Below are 22,231 nucleotides of genomic sequence, written 5' to 3' on the forward strand. Positions count from 1 at the left end.
AAACAAACAAACAACCAGAAAAGATCTGAAAGTGCTGGGATCTTGTACATGTGCCACCAGCTGGCCTTTGTTCTAATTGCTTCTTTGTATACACTCCCTTCCGTTCAGATTCAGTAAGCAACTCGAGGCAGAAGGAGCTGCTGAGAAAAGGACAAAGTTCAAGCTAGCAGTGTAAGGCTGGTGTATCTTTGAGCTTTTTTTTTTTTTTTTTTTTTTTTTTTTTTACAACAGTTCCTTCTGGGAACCACCAGCGGCACAAGGGAGGGAGGTATTTCTAGCTACTGCCTTTACCTGGTTTTGTCATCTCTGATGAAAAGAGGAATAAGATGCAAGTCCATGCTATTGCCTTGCGAGCCTTAGCGTCCTCTCACATCTCCATTAACCACTGGCTAATCCAGGAGCAAGGGAGCAAAGGCTTTGTTAATCTTTTCCCAGAAGGAGGGCCCAGGCTCTGACGTGTTATAGTTGACACATGAGACAGTTCTAGACAAGGGCTTCCTCCGGTTTTCTCAGCTCAGGAGTTCTAGAAAATGGAGAAGTTGGGGCCATAAAACCATAGTTCAGAATGTTGGGAGACTTCTAGGTCGTGAAGCTAGGGGCTTTCTGGAAGTGGTTATTCTGACTTTACCCAATGCCACCCAACCCACACCTTCTGCGGGCTCGGGAATGGGGGGCAGGGGCTTGAACAAGGACGGAGAGGGAGGTGCGTGGTGGGTTCTCGGTGGGTTGAGGTCTGCAGAAGACCATTTTGACACTTTGGCTCAGGTTCTGTCTTTGGGCAACTCTGGGCCGCCCTGCGCCCTCTGAGCTCTGACTCGCCTACTCCTGACCCAGAGTGAACCAGACGGCGCTGGGTTGCAGAGGGCTCCAGGAACCCCGAGGTCCGGTTCCCTAGCTCGAGCCTTCCGGGCAGCGGCCACGTGGCCTTGTCCAGGCGGGGGGCTCGCCTCCCCCTGCTAGCCCGGGTGACTCAGGCCGCAGCTGTTCCCGCGTCACATGAGAGAGAGGGGGAGAGAGAGAGAGGGAGGGAGGGAGGGAGGGAGGAAGGCGGCCACCCTGCGGGGGAGGGGGGCGGCCGGAGCCGGGGCGGGGCCGTGCAGCAGGCGGGGCGCGGGTAGGGGGCACCGGAGACAGCGGCTGAGCCGCGGCAGGAGAGCATTAAGAAGCGTCAGGGAGCGCAGGTGAGGCCGGGGCTGACGCGGGCCCGGGGACCCGGGGATGCCCGTGGGGGCAACTTTGCCTCAAAGTTCGCGGGGCGCCATCTGCGCGGCACCCGAGGGGAGGCCCGCGCCCGGGGGCTGGCGAGGGTCCGGGGTCGCGGCCTGTCGGGGTCGGGATTCGGCTCTGCGCGGCGGCCGGCGGGGATCCACCTGGCGTCCGGCCGCGCCCTCCGTGCGTCCCGGGATCCCGAGGCCCCGAGGCCCGGCTCGGCGGTGCGCGCACCCCCACCCCAGTCCGGCCGCCGCGCGGGGAGGGCAGGGAGACGTGGATCTGACCGCGGGCTTTCTGGGTGGGAGGGCCGCGATGGGGGCCGCGCAGGGAAGGCTGCGAAGGCCGGCGGGGAGCTGCGGATCCCGCGGCCCCTCGGCCTGCCCTAATCCTTGGCGCTCTCCGCGGCCCCAGGCCCAGCAGCCATGGCGGTGGAAGGAGGAATGAAGTGTGTCAAGTTTTTGCTCTACGTTCTTCTGCTGGCCTTCTGCGTGAGTAGTGCGGGGAGAGCGACGGGGCGTGCGGGCGGGGTGCGGGGGAGTCTTGGAGCGGGAGCCGTGAAGGGTGGGGGACCCAGAAATGAAGGCAGCTGGAGGCCAGATGTGGAAGGAAAGCCCGGGGAAAGGGCCAAAGGGAGAACGTGTCCGCGCTACCCCCTCTTCCCCGTCATCCTTTCCCCACCCCCCGCCTTGCTTTTCGGGACCTCTGAGGAAAGTTTGGACCGAGAATTGCCTGCCATCCTAGATGGAGAGCACCCCTAACCAACCCCCTCCTGGTCCTTCCTGTCTGGTGACCCAACCATTTGTGATATGGGGTGGTGGGGCAACCTGCCAACGGTCTGATGGTATCGCCAAGGGGCTGCCTCCACTCCTCACCCTGTTGATTCATCTCCATTCCCTTAGCCCTCTCATTTACTTGGGGGAAGGAAAGGATCTGCCTTCCTTCATATGCTCCTCCCTCGAGAAGCTACTGTTTGTTCAGAAAGGGGCTACTCTTACCCCCACCCTCCTCCCTGGCCTAGCTGGCCCTAGGACTTGAGTACACTGGAGTGAGGGGGGTAGTTCTCGGAGAGACTCTAGCTGAGACTCCATAGAAAGTAACAATGCACATCCTGGGCTGAAGACCTGTTTAAAAGCAGGCATGACACCTCCTGATTCCCTTCTCCCTGTGTGCCTTAAACAACTTCCCGTCCTTCACTGTGGGGCAAGGATGGGCAGACCTTCTCTACAGCCAGACTTTCCTGGAGGTGTAGGAATCTGTTTTCTGGGTTGGGGGTCGGGAGTGTGAGGGCTACTGGACTGAGGATCTGAGCTAACCCTCACCTTTCTCCTCAGGCCTGTGCAGTGGGATTGATTGCCATTGGTGTAGCAGTTCAGGTTGTCTTGAAGCAGGCCATTACCCATGAGACTACCGCTGGCTCGCTGTTGCCTGTGGTCATCATTGCAGTGGGTGCCTTCCTCTTCCTGGTGGCCTTTGTGGGCTGCTGTGGGGCCTGCAAGGAGAACTACTGTCTCATGATTACAGTGAGTGGGGTGTGGGAGCTCTTGGGACTACCGGAAGGCATTTCTGTGGCAAGGTGGGTGGATGAAGAACACCCAGGGCTGTCTCAGGAATTGACTGGGTCAGAGCAAGCCCTTTAAATCCAGACTTCAAACCCAACTCCTGTCCTGTTCTCCCTCAGTTTGCCGTCTTCCTGTCTCTTATCATGCTTGTGGAGGTGGCCGTGGCCATTGCTGGCTATGTGTTTAGAGACCAGGTAAGCAAGGGGAACAAGGGGAACCAGTCTTGGGTTGCTCTGGGAATCTGAGGCCTGAACTCTGTTCTCAACAACACACTTCTCTACTCTCAGGTGAAGTCAGAGTTTAATAAGAGCTTCCAGCAGCAGATGCAGAATTACCTTAAAGACAACAACACAGCCACCATTTTGGACAAACTGCAGAAAGAAGTGAGTGGGACGGCCGGGAAGAGGGTTAGCTGGGGTAGAAGATTCTCATCTGTGAATTAAAGCAGAGGTTCGACGATTACCCTCCCATCTGTCCTCCCTTCCTAGAATAAGTGCTGTGGAGCCTCTAACTACACAGACTGGGAGAGAATCCCTGGTATGGCCAAGGACAGCGTCCCTGATTCTTGCTGTGTCAACATCACTGCGGGCTGCGGAAATAACTTCAAGGAATCCACCATCCACACCCAGGTAGGGAGAAGACATCACTCTGAGGGGAACTTGGGAAATGTTTCAGGAGGCAGGAGATACTATTGGGGGGGGGGATGAGATCCCCGGTGGGGGGAGGGAGACAGGGGGGGGGGGAGGGAGGGAGGGAGGGAGGGAGGTAGGTAGGTAGAAGTTCCTGTTGGTATTCATGCCCGTCTCTTCCCTTCAGGGCTGCGTGGAGACTATAGCAATCTGGCTGAGGAAGAATATACTGCTGGTGGCCGCAGCAGCCCTGGGCATTGCTTTTGTGGAGGTGAGAGTTGCTGTGGGTTGTGGGGTCTGAATCAGCTCCGGGGCATCTGGGGAGCAGGAGGCACTGAGGAAGCTTCCCCTGCCTCCTGTCCACCCTCATTTCCATCTTTCCTTTCAGGTCTTGGGGATTATCTTCTCCTGCTGTCTGGTGAAGAGCATCCGAAGTGGCTATGAAGTCATGTAGCGGGTGTGTGTGCGCGTCCGGTCTCTTCTGCCTTTTCATGGAGTGGATTCTCCAGGTTTTTCAATTAAACGGATTATTTTTTCAGACCCGAAAAAGGAGATGGTCTCAGTTTATCTTTGAGTGGTGGACGGTCCCTTCCTTCTCCTTCTCCCCGGTCCCTACCCTGAAAATAGGCAGGCATATTTGGGGGGGGGGGGTTGTTGGGGAAAGTTGTATTTTCTTGAGGGTGTTGGTTGGGTCGGCAGTGGAAGAGATGGAGACTCCAGAGGAGGTTGTGGCTGAGTATTCTCCTCTGCCCCTGGTTTTGTGTTGCCTGCTTAGCCTTCAAGCAGCGTTCCCACAGTGTCCATGAGGCCATCTCTTGCATAAGTCAAAGGGATTTTCCATAAAGGCCCTACATGGTAGAGCCTGGACAACTTTTTGGCTTTCTGATGCTTTGAGGGCCAGCAAACTCCCGCTTTCTCAACCCTCAAGGAGAGTGTTTAAGTTGCTTGAGGCCTGTGTGGCAGTGTCCCTGATCTTTGCCTTAGATAATAGGGGAGTTTAAGTTATCTTCTTCTTTCATGGAAGCCACCCAATCTGTCTATGACCATTTTTCATCATTTTCCCTTCAGCCCCCAGGAAAATTAGACAATGCTATGCCAGGTGCCAACAATTCTCATTACTTTGCTGAGGAAAAGCGCCCTCTGGTGGCCATCTCTCCAAGCGCAGCACCGAAAAGCATCTGTAGGTGCACGGTGGCTCCTTACACCACCCAGTGTACAATAGAAGTTTTGCAGGCACTAAAGAGACAAACAGTTTGCTCCATAGGCAGCTTAGGGATTTTAGATATTTAAATCTTGTCAGGCTCCCGTGGACACCTTCATTTCTGTACACCTTTTTGATTTAAAGCAATACATATTTATTGAGAGCCTAATTTGTGTCAGAAACCAGGCAACAACCGGGTGGAGACAGACATAGATGCCTTGCCTTTCAAAATCAGCCTCTTGCTATAAAGCTGGAATCAGTAGATTGACTGGGCAGGCCGGGGAAGGACCCAGGTGAGCACAGCATCCACTACCCTGGCTGGAAGGTAGGAGGCGGGCAGCCAGAGCAGCTTAGCATCCCAGCCCGGGCTGTAGCGCGTTCGGGGGTGGCGGGCAGTCAGGGCATGTTCCAGGGAGCTGGTCACCTTCGTTAGGTCTGGGTCACAGATCAGGTTCATGATGCGGCGCTGCACTCGAAGATCTGTAGCTTGGAAGATGCTGTAGTTAGCGTGCACGCTCACACTGCCCCTCCTCCATCCCGTATTAGGTCCTTGGGCTGGTTGCCAGGTTCCCGAAGCAACAATACTCCCTCTGCCTGCCCCTTTCCTCCCTAGGAGGCCTGACCTTTCTGGCTCTCTCTCCCATCATGCACCCAATATGGGCCCAGCTACTCACAAGTAGTGAGGAAGGCTTCCCCATAGTGGGCCTGTGTAGCTGGAGGTAGCCGGGCCCAGCAAGCCTTCAGGGTGTTCTCCAGACTCTCTAGGTTGGTCACAGGGGTTCGGAAGAAGCCAGGCTCCACAATGGAGACTTTTACTCCAAATGGAGCCATGTCCCGCCTGGAGAGTGGGCAGAGAGGTTTCTGTGTTTCAACCTAGGTTTCCAGGAGTGTGGAATCTAAGATGGAAAGGTGTCACGTGTAGGGACGTGTTTCCTGACAGGAAAGGTTGGCCTCGATGGGAAGACAGGAGTTTTTTGTTTTTACTTCTTGGTACTGAGGATGAAACCTAGGGCCTGTGTATGGTACATAAGCAACTGAACCACATCAATACCACCCCAGGGCTGCAAGAGCAGTAATCATTTATTCTGAGACATCTCTCTGGCCCCTGGTTTTTTGAGACAGGGTCTCATGTAGCCCAGGCTAGCTCTGAACTCTGTATGTAGCCAAGGATGACCTTGAACTCTTGGTAACTTCTGTCTTGACCTCTCATGTATTGAGATAACGTGTTTAACATCATGTTAGTCTGTCTGTTTCTCCCTCTCTTACCCCTGAGACAGGGTTTCTCTGTATAGTCCTGGCTGTCCTGGAATTCACTTTGTAGACCAGGCTGGCCTCAAACTCAAGAGATCTGCCCACCTCTGCCTCCCAGGTACTGGGATTAAAGGCATGTGCCACCATGCCTGGCTTCTCTCTTTTAAAATTTTATTTTATGAGACAGGGTTTTGCTATGTAGTCTAGGCTGATTTTGAAATTTTCTTTATATATATATATATATATATATATATATATATATATATTTTTTTTTTTTTTAAAGATTTATTTTTTTTATTAACTTGAGTACACTGTAGCTATCTTCAGACACACCAGAAGAGGGCGTTGGATCCCATTACAGATGGGAGTGAGCCACCGTGTGGTTGCTGGGAATTGAACTCAGGACCTCTGGAAGAGCAGTCAGTGCTCTTAACCACTGAGCCATTTCTCCAGCCCATTGAAATTTTCTTTTAATTAAAAAAAAATTGAGGCCAGCCTGGTCTACAGAGTGAGTTCCAAGACAGCCAGGGCTATACAGAGACACCCTGTCTTGAAAAACCAAAAACAATAATAATAATAAAAAAAAAAGACCCCCCCAAAAAAACCCAGATGGTTGTGAGCCACCATGTGGTTGCTGGGAATTGAACTCAGGACCTCTGAAGAGCAGTCAGTGCTCTTAACTGCTGAGCCATCTCTCCAGGCCCTACTATTTTTTTTTTTTAATAGTAAATTTTGAGGTACTACATGCCAGACAAAACCAATTTTTGTTGTTGTTGTTTGCTTTTTGTTGTTTTTCAAGACAGAGTTTCTCCGTGTATCCTGGCTGTCCTGGAACTCACTCTGTAGACCAGGCTGACCTCGAACTCAGAAATCCGCCTGCCTCTGTATCCCAAGTGCTGGGATTAAAGGCGTGCACCACCACTGCCTGGCTTATGTTTTTATGTTTTGAGACAGGGTTTCACCATGTAACCCTGGCTGGACCAGAACTTGTTATGTAGACCAGATTTACCTGGAACTCACAGAACTACTCCTGCCTCTGGCCCAAGTGCTGGGATTAAAGGTGTGTGCCACAATGCCTGGCAAAATTAATGTATTTTTTTTTTTTTTTAGGCTGTTGCTTTGTGTTTTTGAGATAGGGTTTCTCTGTGTAACAGCCGTGGCTGTCCTGGAACTCACTATGTAGACCAGGCTGGCCTTGAACTCATAGAGATCTGCCTGCCTCTGCCTCCTGAGTGCTGGGATTAAAGGTCTGGGAATGTACTAATATAACCATTTACAATGTAACTATTTAAATGCGTTAAAACCATTATTAGCTTGAAGGCTGCTTAGCCCATCTGGTTGGTAACTGAAGTTTGCCAGTTCTTGATCTAGAGCCCCTTTCTGTATCTCCCAAAACAAAAGTCTTGAGTACTAGGATAGAGGGATCTAGATTGGTATCAGCTGGTAGGAGACTTGGTGGGTGAGCTGGGGGTACATTCCACTGTCCTGGCCTGTGTGGAGATCTAAGTGTACAGCTGTGTCTCATGATGCTGACTGTGAGATTAAGATGGGGGAAGGGGGCAGAGGAGACACTGAGATTATCTGTCCAGTAAGGTGAAGGCAGCCTTCCTCACTAGCTGGGCTCCACCAGATCCACCTGAGCTTCTGCCCCAAATTCAGACTCTGCTGCACCCACTGTCCTCTTTAGCTCCTTTCTGTTCTCACCACCTTTGAATATTACTGTTTAAAAATGTTATGCAAGACATATCCCTCAGTGGAGGCTTATGCCTGTGATCCCAGCGCTAGGAGAGTGAGTTCGAGGCCAGCCTAGGCTACATAGTGACACCATGTCTCATAAAACAGAAGAATGAGGGGCAGACATGACCCTCTTAAGTAGCCTTATAGTAAGATTATTTATAAAGAATGGTTGAGAGAATGAAAAATATTAGTTTTTCTAGTGTAAGTGGTGATATGCAGGTCTGGCGAGGTGTTTCATAGAATGAGGCCTCTTGCCATCAACCTATAACCTCAGGAGGGAACAGTCTCCCCTAAGTTTACTTCAGCATGGGTGCCATGGTGCCCATGCATTTGTACATATGTGTGCACACGACAAAAATGGATGTGTGGATGTGTGAATAAATACCTGTCAATGCCAACTAAACATGAACGACAGAAAGCTTTCCCTAACATCTCAGCACTGCTCAGTGCTTGCACGCGGCTCACTTTACTCTGAACCCCCATAAGGCAAGTCTCACTCTGATTTAACAGATTTGGAAGAAAAATGAACAACAAAACCAAAACACCCAGAGAAGTAATCTAGTTGGGTGTGTGGTAGTTCAATTAATCGGCTGAGGTAAGAGGATTGCCCAGTATTCCAGGCCAGCCTGGACTACAGGGTGTAACCCAGGCCAGCCTGGACTATATGGTGTAACTCAGGCTGGTTTCTGTGAGTTCCAGGCCAGTCAGGGTGAGACAGTGAGACTTGCCTCAAAAACTAAACACATGCGTGCACTCACTCATGCAAATTAGGGACACAAAGTTTGTATGCGATAAAGCTTGGGGTTTCACCTATGGCCCTGTCGGCTCTTCCATCTCTCCTGTGCTGTCCCACTCTGTCTTCTAGCCTGTGTCAGCAACTGATGTATCGGAGTAGGATCCCTGCCCCTTTCCAGGCTAGGCCTGGAGCTTTGCACCCTCACCTCAGGCTGTCAGAGAAGGCCTCCAGGCCAAACTTGGAGACACAGTAGCCCCCGCCATTGGCTGCTATGCGGCCCAAGACACTGGTGATGTTGACCACCCGACCCCTGGCCTGCTGTAGCAGGGGCAGCAGGGCAAGGGTGACCCCAATAGGGCCCAGTGTGTTCACATTCAGCACTCTTTGAAAATCGTCCTGTGTCAGCCACGGTGTGGGCCCGATGATACCAGATATACCAGCGTTATTCACCAGACCAAAAAGCCCTGTGGGAAGATGACAGAGACGGGGAGAGGGTTTGGGGAGGATTTGAACCCTTCTCCCCTCCCACAGCCTCGGTGAGTCCCGGGACCGCTGTACAGATTCCTGGGGGCTCCACTACACTTACCAGTTTCTCCAACACGTGTCTTCACCCACTTGGCAACTTGCTGGATATTCTGGGGATCAGTGATATCCAACAGCGTAGTGTGGAGGCGGGAGGAGGCCATCTGTTGTAGGTCTTCTGCCCCAGAGGGGGTCAGGCAGCTGGCTAGGACTTGGAAGCCCTTCTGGTCAAGTTGCAGTGCCAGAAGGCGCCCAAAGCCCGAGTCACAGCCAGTGATGAAGATGAAAGCATCTCTGGCTGGCAGGCTCTGCCGGTCTCTGAGCAACCACAGCACTGCCCACAGCAAGGCACCCAGAAGCAGAGGCAGCCACATGGTAGGATGAGATGCTCTGCTGAGGGCAGCCTGGGCTGGGCAGGAAAACTTGTCATTTCCTCTACCCCTTTAGCCTTGGCCCCTAACATTTACTTAGCTGGAAATGTCTGGTCTGGGCAGACAAACCGAGACACTGTATGCTTGGCAGAGGATTGGCAAGCTATGGCTTATTGTGTAAAACAGATGATGTGGGCAAACACTTTCTTTGTAGCTAATGAAATAAACCTAGGCAGACCTATTCCTGTGTGAGAGCAGAGGGACCTGAATTACCATTCTCCTACTAAACCAGGAACATCAGAACCCTCTAAGTGCATCCTTGTCTTGCCTTTGGAACCAAGAGCCCTCCATTTCAGTACTGGCAGCCTCAAAATTACTGTGCGAGGCTGGGCATCCTCAGTCTATTTTGGAACCTGTTTTCTCATTTAGTAAGCCGGGCTACGATACCCACCAGGCCCATCTCGGTGGTGTGGAGATCAAGGGGATGGCGTGTGAAGACAATGTTTGAAGCCTAAAGCTTGAACAACCACTATACGCTATCCTTAGCTAGTCTTTTTTTTTTTTTTTTTAATAGCATCCCCACTCCCACCACCACTTACCTCTGGGCAAAGCTGGCAACACAATGTGTGAAGCTGTAGCTTTTTCGTCTGCTTAAGAGACTTTGTTCCTAGACTTCCCAGGCTCCCACACTAGCTACAGCTAAGGTCAAAGTCTGGAGTGGGTGGACTCTTGCTGAGGACCAGGAGTGTTAAGCGCCTCTCTATGTTTGCAGGATGAGGGCAGCGATGAGGAGGAGGAGCTAAGAGGCTGAGGCCTGCCTGGCTGAAGTTAGGTTTTGGCAGAGGGCACTTCTGCCCAGACCCCACCTCCCACCCCCTAGGCTGTCGTTCTCAGCCCGGGTTCCTGACCGTCTATGCCACTGTCTCCTAGGAGGTGGGAACTACCAAGGATGGCAGCTGTCCCCTCTCTGTGGGTGGCCCTGGATCTGTCGTTTTTTTCTTCCTTCTCAGCCCTAAAGTGCCCCCAAGAATTAATCTCCCACCTGGCCCAGACTCATGACACTGCTTAGTAGCAGCCTGGAAGAGCACATGAGCATGTGGTGAGGCAGACAGCCAGAGCTGAGGACTCACTAGGCCTGCTTCTGCTCCCTGCCTTAATTCTGCTCTGCAGGAAACTGAAATCTGGAAGTAGAAAGTTTCGAGCAGAGGCCACTCACCTCTGGGCAGGCATGGGGGAAACTTACTTTCTGCTCACCCAAAGGTACCTGCACTAGGCCCAAGGAACAGTAGGGGTACCCTCCACCAAAAGGAACTTGCCCCAGAATTCCCACTGCCTTACGGGAGCTAGTGGCTGTTTCAAACACACCACACAGAATGGAAGCTTGTGTTTTTATTCATGGCTCACCAGCCTCCCTCCTGTCCAGGAGGGTGAGGTAAGAGGGGTGGGTTTTAGTCTAGGATGATGCAGACTGCAGCTGCCCTTTGTAGACGTATTCCAGTGCAGTGGCAATGGTGCGCATGTCCAGCTCGATGCTCCGAGCCCAGTTTTCTACATCCCCAATTTCCTGAGAAAGGGGAGAAGAGATTGAGATCAGGAATCAGGATGGGTAGACTTTACCCTCCAGCTGAGGTGGCTTACTCAGACCCACCAACTGTTTTTCTGTCTGTCTACCTTCTTTTTGAGATGAATTACTGCAGTGTTGCTCAGGTTAGCTTCAATTCCTGGGCTTAAGCTATCTCCTGTGTCAGCCTCCAGACTAGCTGGTAGTACTGATCCATGTACCACACTCAGGGTTTTCTGAGAACTTTCATTTTGTAGTGCTAGGGACTGAACCCAGACATGTCACCGAGCTTTATCCTGAGATCCTGCCTTTTTTTCTTTCTAGCTTTTCTGATACCACAGCCATAGAAGGAGTACCTGGGACCATCCCCACTTCCTCATTAACCCTAGGTCTGAGATTTTTATGAGACTGGAGACAGCCAATGAGGGTTCAGTTAAAGGCAATGATGTGCTGAGCGTGACCTACCTTAAGTGCCTGGTTGAAGTTCTCCACCATTCCAATCCACTGGCCTGTCTGCTTGGCAAACTGGGCAGCCTGGACCTGTAGGGTCTTCACCTCATGGTCCAGCTTTCTCTGGTTCATGTAGGCCTGGGCCACACTAAGGGTTAGAGGAGGGGGTATGTCGACTTATCCAACTTATTCAGGGTGGTTTTCAGGGGTAATAGCCTATTACAGAGGGGGGAGATCAGCCAGGAGGGAGGACTGGGGAAGCCTTGGGACTCTGGCCTTTTCTGGATGTGACCCAAATGAAGCAGGCTCCTTCCTCCAGTCCCAGGGTTCCCGGGAAAGCCAAGTTATGAGCTGACTAGAAACATACCATTTCCTATCCTCTCAAGAAGTTTCTGCAGCTGAGATGGGGCAGGGAAGGTTAACCTGGGGGGATATCCCTGAGGAAGAAGCTGGGAGCGTGGGAAAATTCAGCAGCAGGGACACATCTGGCAGTGATTTGAAGACCAGTGAGCTCTGCAAGAAGTTGCAAAGGAAATCAGGCCTCTCCCTGAATCTGGGGTGGGAAGGAAGACCATACTCCCTCCTCAGGAACTCTGGGTCAAATCTACCCCAAGAGATTTTCTTGGCTCTTCCCAGCCCCCTTTTTGAGACATGGTTTTATGTACACCAGGATGACCCCAAACTTGCTATGTGGATGAAGCTGCCCTTGATCTAATCTTCCTGCCTCTACAGTTCAAGTGCTGGGATTACAGGCATATAGGCATTCACCGTTACACCCAACTCTCCCTTCCACCCACACAGATGAGTGAGCACGACCCCACCCACACAGCCCAGTGCTTGTGCTGCTTCTGAGCTCAATCAAGGTGCTGGCTGTGGTAACCATCACTACAAAGAGGCTGGTTCTCCATCCTCCACTACTGTTTTTCACTTCCCCCTTTATGTAATCATGTTTTCTCTCTTACTAGCAGATGACCTTTTCATTCCCTATTCCAAAGCTCTAGGTCAGTAAGGAGACTCCATATCCGGTGTCCTCACCCACTGGAATCTGTGGGGGCAGAGGAGGCAAAGGGATGGGGGGGGGTTCAAGAAAGTGGGCAGGGCACCTGACAAGGGTTGAGACAAACTAAGCCTTTGTTTTATTTTCTGGAGAATAGGAGCTGTGGGAAGCAACACAAAACCCTGTCTAATCAGGATTTGGCTTAGCTGCCCTCTAAGCTTCGAATGTGGGGTGGCATCTAGCAAGTAAACAGAAAGAGAGAAGTCTGGCCAGCCTCACAAATGTAGCAAAGGATGCGCTAGGGTGGGAACACCAGAGGAGAGAGCTGTCTGGAGACAAAGGAGACCAGAAGCCCCAACCACAGCCATTCTTTCCCCTAATCTCCCCTCAAGATGAGTAATGGAGATGACCCCAACCCCTGCATGACACACTTGGATGACTCAGTCTCTGGATTTGCAACCAAGCCTGTCACTAGCCCTGAGCGGAAGGCATAGTATGTGCCTCCTTTCTTCCCGTAGACAGACTATCAGATCACCATCTCTGCACTCTTATGAGTCATGCAGGGCCAGGAGTTCTTCCCAAGTCTTTGGATACCGCTGCTCTTCTCATTGACGGCTGAGGTTGGGGGTAGGGTCCCTGGAGACCCAGGAGGAAAGGAAGAGACAGCCTGGTTTTGTCATAGCTCTTGGCTTAGACTCTTCCTTATTTCTACCAGTTGTGCCATCTTGTTCCTGCCATTTGTTTCGCAGGCTTGCCAGAGAGTAGGAGGTGAGGAAGGAAAGAGGGTATGTGGTGAAAGAGGTTGTCCTTCCCGCCCACCCAAGTGACAGCTGGATGTAAAAGGGTGAGTCGAGTTGGTCAGATGGCATCAAGTTGTGCCAGGGAAGTTAGTGTGGAGAGGAGAATTCTGTTTTCCCAACCACTGCAGCTGTCGCTCCCATCAGCCTCAGAGAGTCAAAACTGACTCAAGTCTCCATAAAGTTACATTACGGGGAGGGGTCAGATTAGGGGCGTTACTGGGGGCACCTGGATCCTTCTGAAGGATCAGACCCTGTCTAACTAGGGTGGATGGAGGGAATCGGAGTTGAGGGAAGAGGTTCGTACCCCACGTTGAGGTGATCCACCAACGCTTCGGTCAGGCAGGTCGCTGCAGTGATAGCCTCTCGTCTCCTCTTCTCTGGGGAAGGGGGAAAGGGATTGGAACGGTGGTGCTAATGGGTCATCATGCATTTATTACTGTTCTGGAAACTGCCAACTAATGTCAGACCTCTTAAAAAAGAACCTCCCATGCATAAACAAAACAAACCAAAACAAACCACTTTATTTTGGAGGCGAGGAAACTGGCACCCTGAGAAGGGAAGGGGCTCTATCAAGTACGCCCTGGACTCTTCCCAGACACTAGTTTGGGCAATGGATTGACAACTGCAGAATTCCCAGTCTGGACCTGTGTAAAGACACGCTTCATTGCCTTAGCTGTATGGCAGACTCACTGGAACCCAGCCACTCACTGGGCGGGCCCCAATTCCTCCCACTTCCGGGGTAGGAAGCTGGCTGGACCAATTGGCAACGCGTGTCACGAGCCAGGGGCGGGGCTCACTCGCCGTCTGGGCGGGATTAAGGGAGGAGCCGAGGGGACCCGAGCGGTGCCAAGGGGACCAGGGCGGGTTGGCAAAGGGACGGAGTTCCCAGCAGTACTGCCCCCAATTCCCTGCCCCGCACTCGGGTCGCCCGCTAGCCGGCGCCCTCCCCTTGATCTGGGAGGCTACCCGAGGTCCAGGCTTCCGGAAGAAGCTAGGCCGCAGCCCGGAGCGGCCGACGGGACACTGAGCTCACCCTGCAGCTCCTTGCGTTCGTTCTGCTTGGCCTGGTGTTCTTTGAGCAGGCGGGACAGCATGGTCGAGTCTGGCTGGGTGTGGGTACGACGAGCCCCTCCTTAAGGCTGCGGGAGCGGGACTATGCCTTGGCTCGCCCAGAACGGAGTCACGTGATTGCGGTGTCACGTGACGCGGGAGCCTCCCTCGCCTTTTGGCGTTGGGTGCTTGGTGTTGAGGAGCTAAAGGAGGGAAAGTGGAGGGTTGTTTGGTGGGTGAGCTGTTCTCTAATGGGGCTCAGCTTTCGGAGTTGGGGACGCTGAAGAGTCAGTTTTCACACGCTCTGGCTGTCAGGTTGTGTGAGAGGATTGGTGTCCTCATGCTGTCCACCACAATTCTGTTACTGGGGTAGCAGAAGCTCTCTGAACTCATTGAAATTCTCTTCCTTCCCTCACCTTACCTCCTGGCAGTGCCGGCCGGTTCACAGTGGATTCCCAGCTTTCTCTCCCCAGAAGAGGATGCTTTCCCTTCTTTCCCGGCCCTCTTGTCTTCTCAAACCGCTCCACCGAGGTTCCCTCAGTCTGGGTGATCACTATAGAGCATTTTAAGCACCTCAAGCAGCCTTCTAGGGAGCTTTGCTAATGTTGCGGGCAGTGAGTGGTGAATGCGCAAATCCATCCCTGTCCTTTTGTGGTCAGGGAATGCGAACCCATTTCAGTCGTGGCAGAAGCATAAGCGCTACTGCCAAAGTGAAAGGTAAATTATACAGTGCCTCTCCGACTGAGGAGGAATGCTTCCAGGACTAATTCCAATGAGAAAAATTATAAACACCATCAATTTATTGCTGTTGTTAGAAAATATCTCTCTCTCTCTCTCTCTCTCTCTCTCTCTCTCTCTCTCTCTCTCCCACCCACCCACCCCCAATCTGTGTGTCTGTGTTTCTGTCTGTCTCTCTAGACTCCTTGTGCTTTTCACAGAGGCCTGGAATCCACTAGCCCAGGGCCAAAAACAACCGGCGCTACGGGCTGCATTACAAGTGTGCAGACATACCCCAGCCTTGATCCCCAAGCCCACACCTTGATCCTAGCAAGTCTGAGGCAGAAGCAGGAGGATATCTGTGGATTTGAGGCCAGCCTTGTCTACAGAACTTCAGGGCAGCTAGGATTATGTAGCGAGACCCTGTCTCAAAGTAAAAACACAACAAATCACAAAACCAAACCAAACCAAACCAAACCAAACCAAACCAAACCAAACCAAACCAAACCAAACCAAACCAAACCAAACCAAACCAAACCAAACCAACGACAACAACAACAACAAGGAATGTGGAGACATGCTGGCCAGATTTTGGTCAATTTTCTTATCCACTCTGAACTTTAGTTTTATTGTTAGTAAACTAAGGCGATTGGACCAATATTTAGCTCTGGCTAAAGATTAGAACCACATTGAAGAGTTTGTAAAAATACTGCCATCTATGGTATGCTGATGCAAACCTGTCAGGGGGCTGAGGTGGAAGAATGGGGAGTTCTAGATTAGCTTGGACACCAGGCGGTGACGGCACACGCCTTTAATCCCAGCATTTGGGAGGCAGAGGCAGGTGGATTTCTGAGTTCGAGGCCAGCCTGGTCTACAGAGTGAGTTTCAGGACAGCCAGAGCTACACGGAGAAACCCTGTCTCGAAAAATAAAAGTAAAAAAAAAAAAATAGATTAGCTTGGACTACATAGCAAGACCTGTCCCCTACTCCCAGTTAAAAAAGAAACATTTACCCCAAATTTTATCTATCTATCTATCTATCTATCTATCATCTCCGTATCAGACGATTCCAAATTGCATCTAAAGTTGAGGAACGTGGGGCTAATTCATGTCTTAAGACTGTTTACAGCTTTGTCATTTATTCACCCATTTTCTGAGTTTTGGTGCAGATGAAGTAGATAGCTTGCCTCTACTAGCAGGGCAAATGGACGCAGAACAAATTAGAATATTCTTCTTGAAGTTTCTTAATAAGAGTGGGAGTTACTGATCCACTGGCGTATTCAGCTGTTTTACTTTGTGTGTGTGTGTGTGTGTGTGTCTGGATAGATACCATGGTATACATGTTTAGGTCAGAAGATAATGTTAGGGAGTCAGTTCTCTCTTTTTAACATATGGGTCCTGAGGATGAAACTCAGGTCTTGCTGGCCCTCATTCAGCTATTTGAAGAATGGTATCTTATACCCTGGGAGATGTGTAACCATCAAAGTACGAGTGAGAAGAAACATACTAAATAGTTAAATGACGGCACTAAACAGAATTTCATTAACTGTCGAGATGACGTTTAAAAACTTCTATTCTCATTTTTTATTATGTGTATGTGTGTGTATACACACCATGCCAGTGGGGGCCAGAAGATGGCACCTGATCCCCTGGAGCTAGAATTTAAGGCAGTTGTAAGTTACCTGATTGGGTGCTGGGAACTGAACTCAGGTCCCCTGAAAGAGTAGTAAAAAGCTTTTAACTGCTGAGCCATCGCTCCAAGTCCCTACCATAAAAATTTTAAGTAGGGTGAATAAATAAATAAAAAAGGAGAAAAATGGAAAAAAATCTTAAATAGGCACTGGACTGGGGTGTAGCTCAGTGGTGGAGTGCTTGCTGTGCATGTTCAGAGGTCTGGGCTTAATCCCCAGTACTAAATACACACAGAAGCTAAATAAAAATATTGGATGATATGTATGTATATAAATCCTTGTATGTATATTATAAGCATTTTCTGAGCACTCATAATAGGCCAAACACTTTGTGTGTTCATTTAATCCTTAGAACAATCCTGGGAAATATTACTGTCATCTCTAATATGCAGATGAAAAATCTGAGGGACAGATGGAGCTCCTAATAGGCAGAGTTAGGATATAAATTCAGGCTAGCCGGGCGGTGGTGGCACACGCCTTTAATCCCAGCACTTGGGAAGCGGAGACAGGCGGATTTCTGAGTTCGAGGCCAGCCTGGTCTACAGAGTGAGTTCCAGGACAAACAGGGCTACACAGAGAAACCCTGTCTTGAAAAACCAAAATAAATAAATAAATAAAATAAATAAATAAATAAATAAATTCAGACTAATTCTATTTTTTGCTTTTATTGTTGTTATTGTTGTTGTTGTTTTGGTTTTATGAGACAGAGTTTCTTTGTGTAGCCCTTGTCCTGGACTAGCTTTGTAGATCATACTGTCTTTGACCTCACAGAGATCCACCTGCCTCTGCCTCTGGAATGCTGGAATTAAAGATATGAGTTATCATGCCTGACTCAGGCTAATTCTAAAGCCTAAATCTGCATTACATAAATCTCTCACAGGAGAGATTCCAGGAGGGGGCCCTAAACATTCTTCATGGGACCTAGTTCCATGTGAGCTAAAGGGAATCCTGGCACTCTCTTATGGCATGGGTGCCAAGTTGGACCAGTCATTGGTTGGCCATTTTCTCCTTGTACACCTTGTAGGCAGAATGAATTCTGGGGTCGAAGTTTTTGTGGCTGGATTGGTGTTCCCATCCTTTCCATTGGAAGGTTACAGGAGGTAGCCATTTCAGGTTTCATATCACCTATTACTAGGAGTCTTAGCTAGGGTCTCATACATTCCTGGGAGTTTCTTTGTTTGTTTGTTTGGGGTTTTGTTTGTTTGTTTTGCTTTTTGAGACAGGGTTTCTCTGTGTAGCCCTGGCTGTCCTGGAACTCTGTAGACCAGTCTGGCCTTGAACTCAGAAATCTGCCCTGCCTCTGCCTCCCAAGTGCTGGGATTTAAGGCACGCGCCACCATTGCCCGGCTCCTGGGAGTTTCTATTGTCCTAGGTTTCTAGCTCTTCCCAAAGACACCACCCCACTGATTCTAGTTCCCTCTCCCTCTGTCCTTCCCACACTTGGTCCTCCCCACACTTGATCCTTCTCCACCCTCTCTCCCACCTAATTCTCTCCCTCCCTCCACCCCTGACATCTGTTCTATTTCCCCTTCTCAGTGAGATTCAAACATCCATCTGTAGGCCCTTCTTACTAAGTTTGTATTTCGGGTCTGGGTTTTCTCACTCAGGACGATCATTCCTAGTTCCATTTGCCTGCAAATTTCATGATGTCATTGTTTTTAATAGCTGAGTAATATTCCATTGTGTAAATGTACCACATTTTATTTATCTTTTCTTTGGTTGATTGACATCTAGGTTGTTTTCAGTTTTCTGGCTATCATGAGTAAAGCTGCTGTGAACATAGTGGAGCAACTGTCCTTGTGGTATGGTGGAACATCTTTTGGGTAGATGCCCAGGAGTGGTATTACTGGATCTTCAGGTAGAACTGTTCCCAGTTTTCTGAGAAACTGACAAACTGATTTCCAGAGTAGTTGTACAAGTTTGAACTCCTCCTAGCAAAGGAGGAGTGAGGTTCCCCTTGCTTCCCATCCTCTCCAGCATGAGCTGTCGCTTGAGTTTTTGATCTTAGCCATTCTCACCCCTGACACCATTAATGATATCCCGCTATACTTGCAGACAGGAGGCTAGCACACCCGTCATCAGAGAGGCTTCACTCAGCAAGTGATGGAAACAGATGCAGAGACCCACAGCCAAAAACAATAGACAGAGCTTAGGGACTCTTGTGGAAGAGAGAAATGAAGGATTGAAGGAGCCAGAGAGGTCAAGGACACCACAAGAAAACTTACAGAATCAATTAACCTGGGCCCACAGGGGCTCACAGAGACTGAACCACCAACCAGGGAGTATGCATGGGATGTATTTAGGTCCCCTACACATATGTAACAAATGTAGAGCTTGGTCTTCATGTGGGACTCCTACCAGCAGGAGCAGGGACTGTCTCTGACTACATTGCCAGCCTTTGGATCCTTTCTCTCCTAACTGGGTTGCCTTGTTTAGCCTCAATTGGAGAAGATGCACCTAGTCCTACTTCAACTTGATATGCCAAGGTGGGTTGATATCTGTGGAAGGCCTCCTTTTTTCTGAGGAGAAAAGGAGGTGGATGGAAGGAGGTGAGGTGAGAGGGAGGGGCTGGGAGGAGGGGAGTGAAGGGAAGCTGTGATTGGAATGTAAAAAAATAAGTTTAACTAACTAACTAACTAACTAACTAACTAGCAGAAACAACAGTAACCACAACAACAACGGGAATCCTGACAGGGAAGGAGCTTTTGGGAAAGGGTGCTCTATAAAAGGCTGATCAATAGAAGCGGGAAGAGTGAGAGCATCGCAGGGCAGCATGGCCCAGGCCTCCCCTCCCCCCAGGCTCTGGCTCTCCTTCTAACTGCAGTGAGCAAGCAAAACAGAGGCAGAATAGAAGATGCCTGCTGCTTTACTCCCAAAGCTTAGGCAGTTGAGAGAAGGGTTTGGGTGGGCAGGGGTGCTGGAACAGAAGCATGGAGTAAGTGATATGGAAGGTGGGGGGTTAATGAGAGGGGTTGATACTGGGAATTTCAGGACTCAAAGTGTCAGGATCATCTTGTATTCCCCTCACCCGCCTTGGCACAACTTCCTGACATTTTCACAATAGACACTGCTGGGATTCTGCAGACATCAGTCTCTGCCCTTTCCCCCCACATACTGGCTGTTCCTCTGCCCTAGAGCTGGGCAGTGGACATGCAGTGCCTATATCTGAGAACCCCAACTGATCTCTACAGGGTTACCTTTCAACTGGTTTAGGCCAGGCCCTTATTATTTAGTGTGTGACTCTAGTTTCTGCTGTAACACAAGCTCATTAGCTTCACCTGACTTTGGTAAAAGTGGACACAAGATGCATGCATATCCAGAGGATTGGCTCCTCTAATTAAAGTTTCCCCTCCCTCTTCCTTTCTCTCTCCCCGCTCCATCCCTCTTTCTTTCCTCTTCTCTCTTCATTACATGCATGTACATGCTTGGGTCTGAGTGTTTGTGAGGGTTCATGAGCATGTATTTATGGAGGCTGGAAGTTGACAGTGAGTGCCTTCTTCAATGGTTCTCCACTTTGTTTACTGAGGAAGGGTCTTCTGCTTAACCCCAAGCTTACCAATTCTGGCTAGTCTAGCTAGCCAGCTTGCCCCAGAGGCCCCCAGTCTCCCTTTTGAGTGCTGGGGTTACAGGAATCTTTCATGTAGCATATTATCCTGAGCTACCTCTCTGGAAAAATACCCTGAAGTTTTGAATTTGGTGGTGTGTTTCACACTTGCAATCCCAGTTCTTTGGAGATCTAGGCAGTATACTCGCCACAAGTTCAAGGCGAGCATGGCTTACAGAAAGAGTTCCAGGTCATCTTGGGTTACAATGTGTGACCCTGGCTCCAAAAACATAAAAAACAAGACAAATCAATCAAACAAACAAACAAACAAACAAACAGAATCCACAACAACCAATCAATCAAACCAACCCCATCGCCCCAAGTAAACAAAGTTTTAGAAAAAAGTGAATTTGACATTTCATTCTGTTCATTTCTCTCTTTGATTTTACACCTGGCTTATTTTTTTCCTTAGATCGAATGAATGCGGCTTCGTGTTCCTCTTTTCTCACTATTCTTTTGTTTCTTTGAGGTCTCACTCAGAGTGAGCTTTATTGAACAAACTCCAAATGGAGTATGTAGGCCAAACCTTAGTGCTAGGAACTGCTCAGTGTTTAGAGGTTGGATGAGGACTGAGGGAGGACTGGGAGGGAGTGGAGAATGTTTGCACGCTTCACATACTGGGAAATCTGGCTGGGCTTCAAGAGAGGGGGCCGTTGGCAGTGTGGCCAAATTCCAAATGTTGGCCTAAAGCCAGGGCTGAAAGAAAAGGGGCCCTTAAGATGGGTCTAAATGGCTCCCTGTGGGAAATGACCCCTGAGCCCTCTCTCCAAGATGCAAGAGTTTCTCTTGGGTCCTCAAAGACCAGAGTGGTCAAGCCATTTCCCTATGGACTTCACTCAATCACATTTATGTTCTTTCTTTCCCAGCCACTCCAACACTATGAGCTTTAGCCACAGCCAGAACTCAGAGGCTGGCAAAGGCTTCCAGTGCTGGAGAGGTGGGTGGAGTGAGTGAGAAAGTCCTCAGGATGTGTGGTGGGGAGAGAAAGGGTGACCCTTGACACACAATCCAAGCCTCTGTTGCCAGAGGGGGATAGAGGGAGAAGTGACCTGTGGAATGGGTCTTCTGGAAGTTCTTGCTTAAAAGTTAGAGATAACAACAGGAAAAGGTGTGTTCTGGGGTGCTAGAAGGAAAATAGAGTTCCAGACACATGTGAAGAACATGTTCAGGGAAGAGCGAAGGGACAGGAGAAGATGGCTACTGTCTTTCCTGGGCATGGACATTTCTCAATTAAAATATTTATAATTTTAGACTGAGAGAAAATTTCAAAAGCAGTGCTCAAAGTGCCTGAGAATCTTTTGTTCAGTCTCCTAGAATGGTGGCATTGTATGTAATGGCACTGTGATATCAGGACCAGGAAGCACCATTGGTACAATACCACTAACAACCTGAAAGCCTCATCCATTTTAAAAACATCACTTACATGTGTGTTCATTCATGATTGTAGTAGTGTGTGATTTTGCCCCATGTATTCATTTAACCACTACCACAACACAGAGCCTGCTACCCTGAAGGAGTTCTCTTGAGCCTTTCCTTTTTTTTTTTTTTTTTTTGGTTTTTCGAGACAGGGTTTCTCTATGTAGTCCTGGCTGTCCTGGAACTCACTCTATAGACCAGGCTGGCCTCGAACTCAGAAATCCACCTGCCTCTGCCTCCCAAGTGCTGGGATTAAAGGCATGCGCCACCACCGCCCGGCTCTCTTGAGCCTTTCCTTAATACTTGGATTCACCCCTCTGTCTTTATCTCCTGGCAAACACTATATAGTTTTGTCATTTTGTGAGTGCCATGCCAATGTTATAGTGTAGTAGTTTTGCTTATGTGGTGTTGGAAATCAATCCATGACTTCGTGTATGCTAGGAAGGTGTTCTTCCACTGAGCTATGCCCCAGCCCTGAGCTCTTTTGGATTTGGTTGTGTAGTCTGTCACACTGAAGATCTTGCCTGTGAGGCTTTGGAGTGAAGGAGTGCAGCTTTGAGCGTATTAATTTTACTAATTTCTAAACTCAATTCAAATGGAAGATGTTTCCTGATCTGATGTTTAATGTGGGTCTTCCCTGACTCTCTGGGTTTCTCTAGTTTCTTCATGTCTGTTCACCTACAGTGTAGCTCAGCACTGCAACATTCTGTTCTGGATCATCCCTCAGG

General features: G+C 49.8%; 3 protein-coding genes across 6 annotated transcripts; 1 reads left to right on the top strand and 2 right to left on the bottom strand.

The window, feature by feature from the left end:
- The first annotated feature begins 1,088 nt into the window (after positions 1–1,088).
- On the top strand, positions 1,089–3,952 carry Cd63 (CD63 molecule). The gene is made up of 8 exons (XM_028786681.1): positions 1,089–1,181; positions 1,624–1,700; positions 2,544–2,732; positions 2,891–2,965; positions 3,059–3,154; positions 3,260–3,400; positions 3,588–3,671; positions 3,789–3,952. The coding sequence occupies exons 2-8, from the start codon at positions 1,635–1,637 to the stop codon at positions 3,852–3,854; spliced, it is 717 nt and encodes a 238-aa protein (XP_028642514.1). The 5' UTR covers positions 1,089–1,181; positions 1,624–1,634; the 3' UTR covers positions 3,855–3,952.
- Positions 3,953–4,731: 779 nt separating this feature from the next.
- On the bottom strand, positions 4,732–9,965 carry Rdh5 (retinol dehydrogenase 5). Of its 4 annotated transcripts, none has more exons than XM_028786699.1 (5): positions 9,818–9,965; positions 8,912–9,251; positions 8,531–8,789; positions 5,276–5,439; positions 4,732–5,081 (listed from the first exon to the last, which is right to left on the bottom strand). In XM_028786699.1, exons 2-5 carry the CDS (start codon positions 9,219–9,221, stop codon positions 4,858–4,860), a joined length of 957 nt encoding a protein of 318 aa, XP_028642532.1. In that variant the 5' UTR covers positions 9,222–9,251; positions 9,818–9,965; the 3' UTR covers positions 4,732–4,857. The 4 variants fall into 4 exon arrangements, with proteins under 4 accessions (XP_028642532.1, XP_028642531.1, XP_028642529.1 ...); XM_028786698.1 differs by having other exon boundaries at positions 8,912–9,256; XM_028786696.1 differs by having other exon boundaries at positions 4,732–5,087; positions 8,912–9,256; positions 9,818–9,918.
- A 627-nt stretch (positions 9,966–10,592) lies between these two features.
- On the bottom strand, positions 10,593–14,223 carry Bloc1s1 (biogenesis of lysosomal organelles complex 1 subunit 1). The gene is made up of 4 exons (XM_028786682.1): positions 14,060–14,223; positions 13,331–13,403; positions 11,245–11,377; positions 10,593–10,782 (listed from the first exon to the last, which is right to left on the bottom strand). Exons 1-4 carry the CDS (start codon positions 14,118–14,120, stop codon positions 10,672–10,674), a joined length of 378 nt encoding a protein of 125 aa, XP_028642515.1. The 5' UTR covers positions 14,121–14,223; the 3' UTR covers positions 10,593–10,671.
- Between the last annotated feature and the right edge of the window lie 8,008 nt (positions 14,224–22,231).

Source organism: Grammomys surdaster, unplaced genomic scaffold (genome assembly GCF_004785775.1).
Source record: "Grammomys surdaster isolate TR1022 unplaced genomic scaffold, NIH_TR_1.0 125562, whole genome shotgun sequence".
NCBI classification, from domain to species: domain Eukaryota; kingdom Metazoa; phylum Chordata; class Mammalia; order Rodentia; family Muridae; genus Grammomys; species Grammomys surdaster.

What these genes read in the sequence shown, in the direction of transcription:
- Cd63 (XM_028786681.1), top strand. Translation starts at nt 1,635, where the DNA reads ATGGCGGTGGAAGGAGGAATGAAGTGTGTCAAGTTTTTGCTCTACGTT. An exon ending in TGGACAAACTGCAGAAAGAA is followed by an intron (nt 3,155 to 3,259) that starts GTGAGTGGGACG and finishes CTCCCTTCCTAG; the next exon opens with AATAAGTGCTGTGGAGCCTC. An exon ending in TGGGCATTGCTTTTGTGGAG is followed by an intron (nt 3,672 to 3,788) that starts GTGAGAGTTGCT and finishes CTTTCCTTTCAG; the next exon opens with GTCTTGGGGATTATCTTCTC.
- Rdh5 (XM_028786696.1), bottom strand. Translation starts at nt 9,221, where the DNA reads ATGTGGCTGCCTCTGCTTCTGGGTGCCTTGCTGTGGGCAGTGCTGTGG. An exon ending in GCCTTCTCTGACAGCCTGAG is followed by an intron (nt 5,440 to 8,530) that starts GTGAGGGTGCAA and finishes CCCACTCTCCAG; the next exon opens with GCGGGACATGGCTCCATTTG. An exon ending in GGAAGCCTTCCTCACTACTT is followed by an intron (nt 5,088 to 5,275) that starts GTGAGTAGCTGG and finishes GCATCTTCCAAG; the next exon opens with CTACAGATCTTCGAGTGCAG.
- Bloc1s1 (XM_028786682.1), bottom strand. Translation starts at nt 14,120, where the DNA reads ATGCTGTCCCGCCTGCTCAAAGAACACCAGGCCAAGCAGAACGAACGC. An exon ending in CGAACGCAAGGAGCTGCAGG is followed by an intron (nt 13,404 to 14,059) that starts GTGAGCTCAGTG and finishes CCCCTTCCCCAG; the next exon opens with AGAAGAGGAGACGAGAGGCT. An exon ending in ACTTCAACCAGGCACTTAAG is followed by an intron (nt 10,783 to 11,244) that starts GTAGGTCACGCT and finishes CCCCTTTCTCAG; the next exon opens with GAAATTGGGGATGTAGAAAA.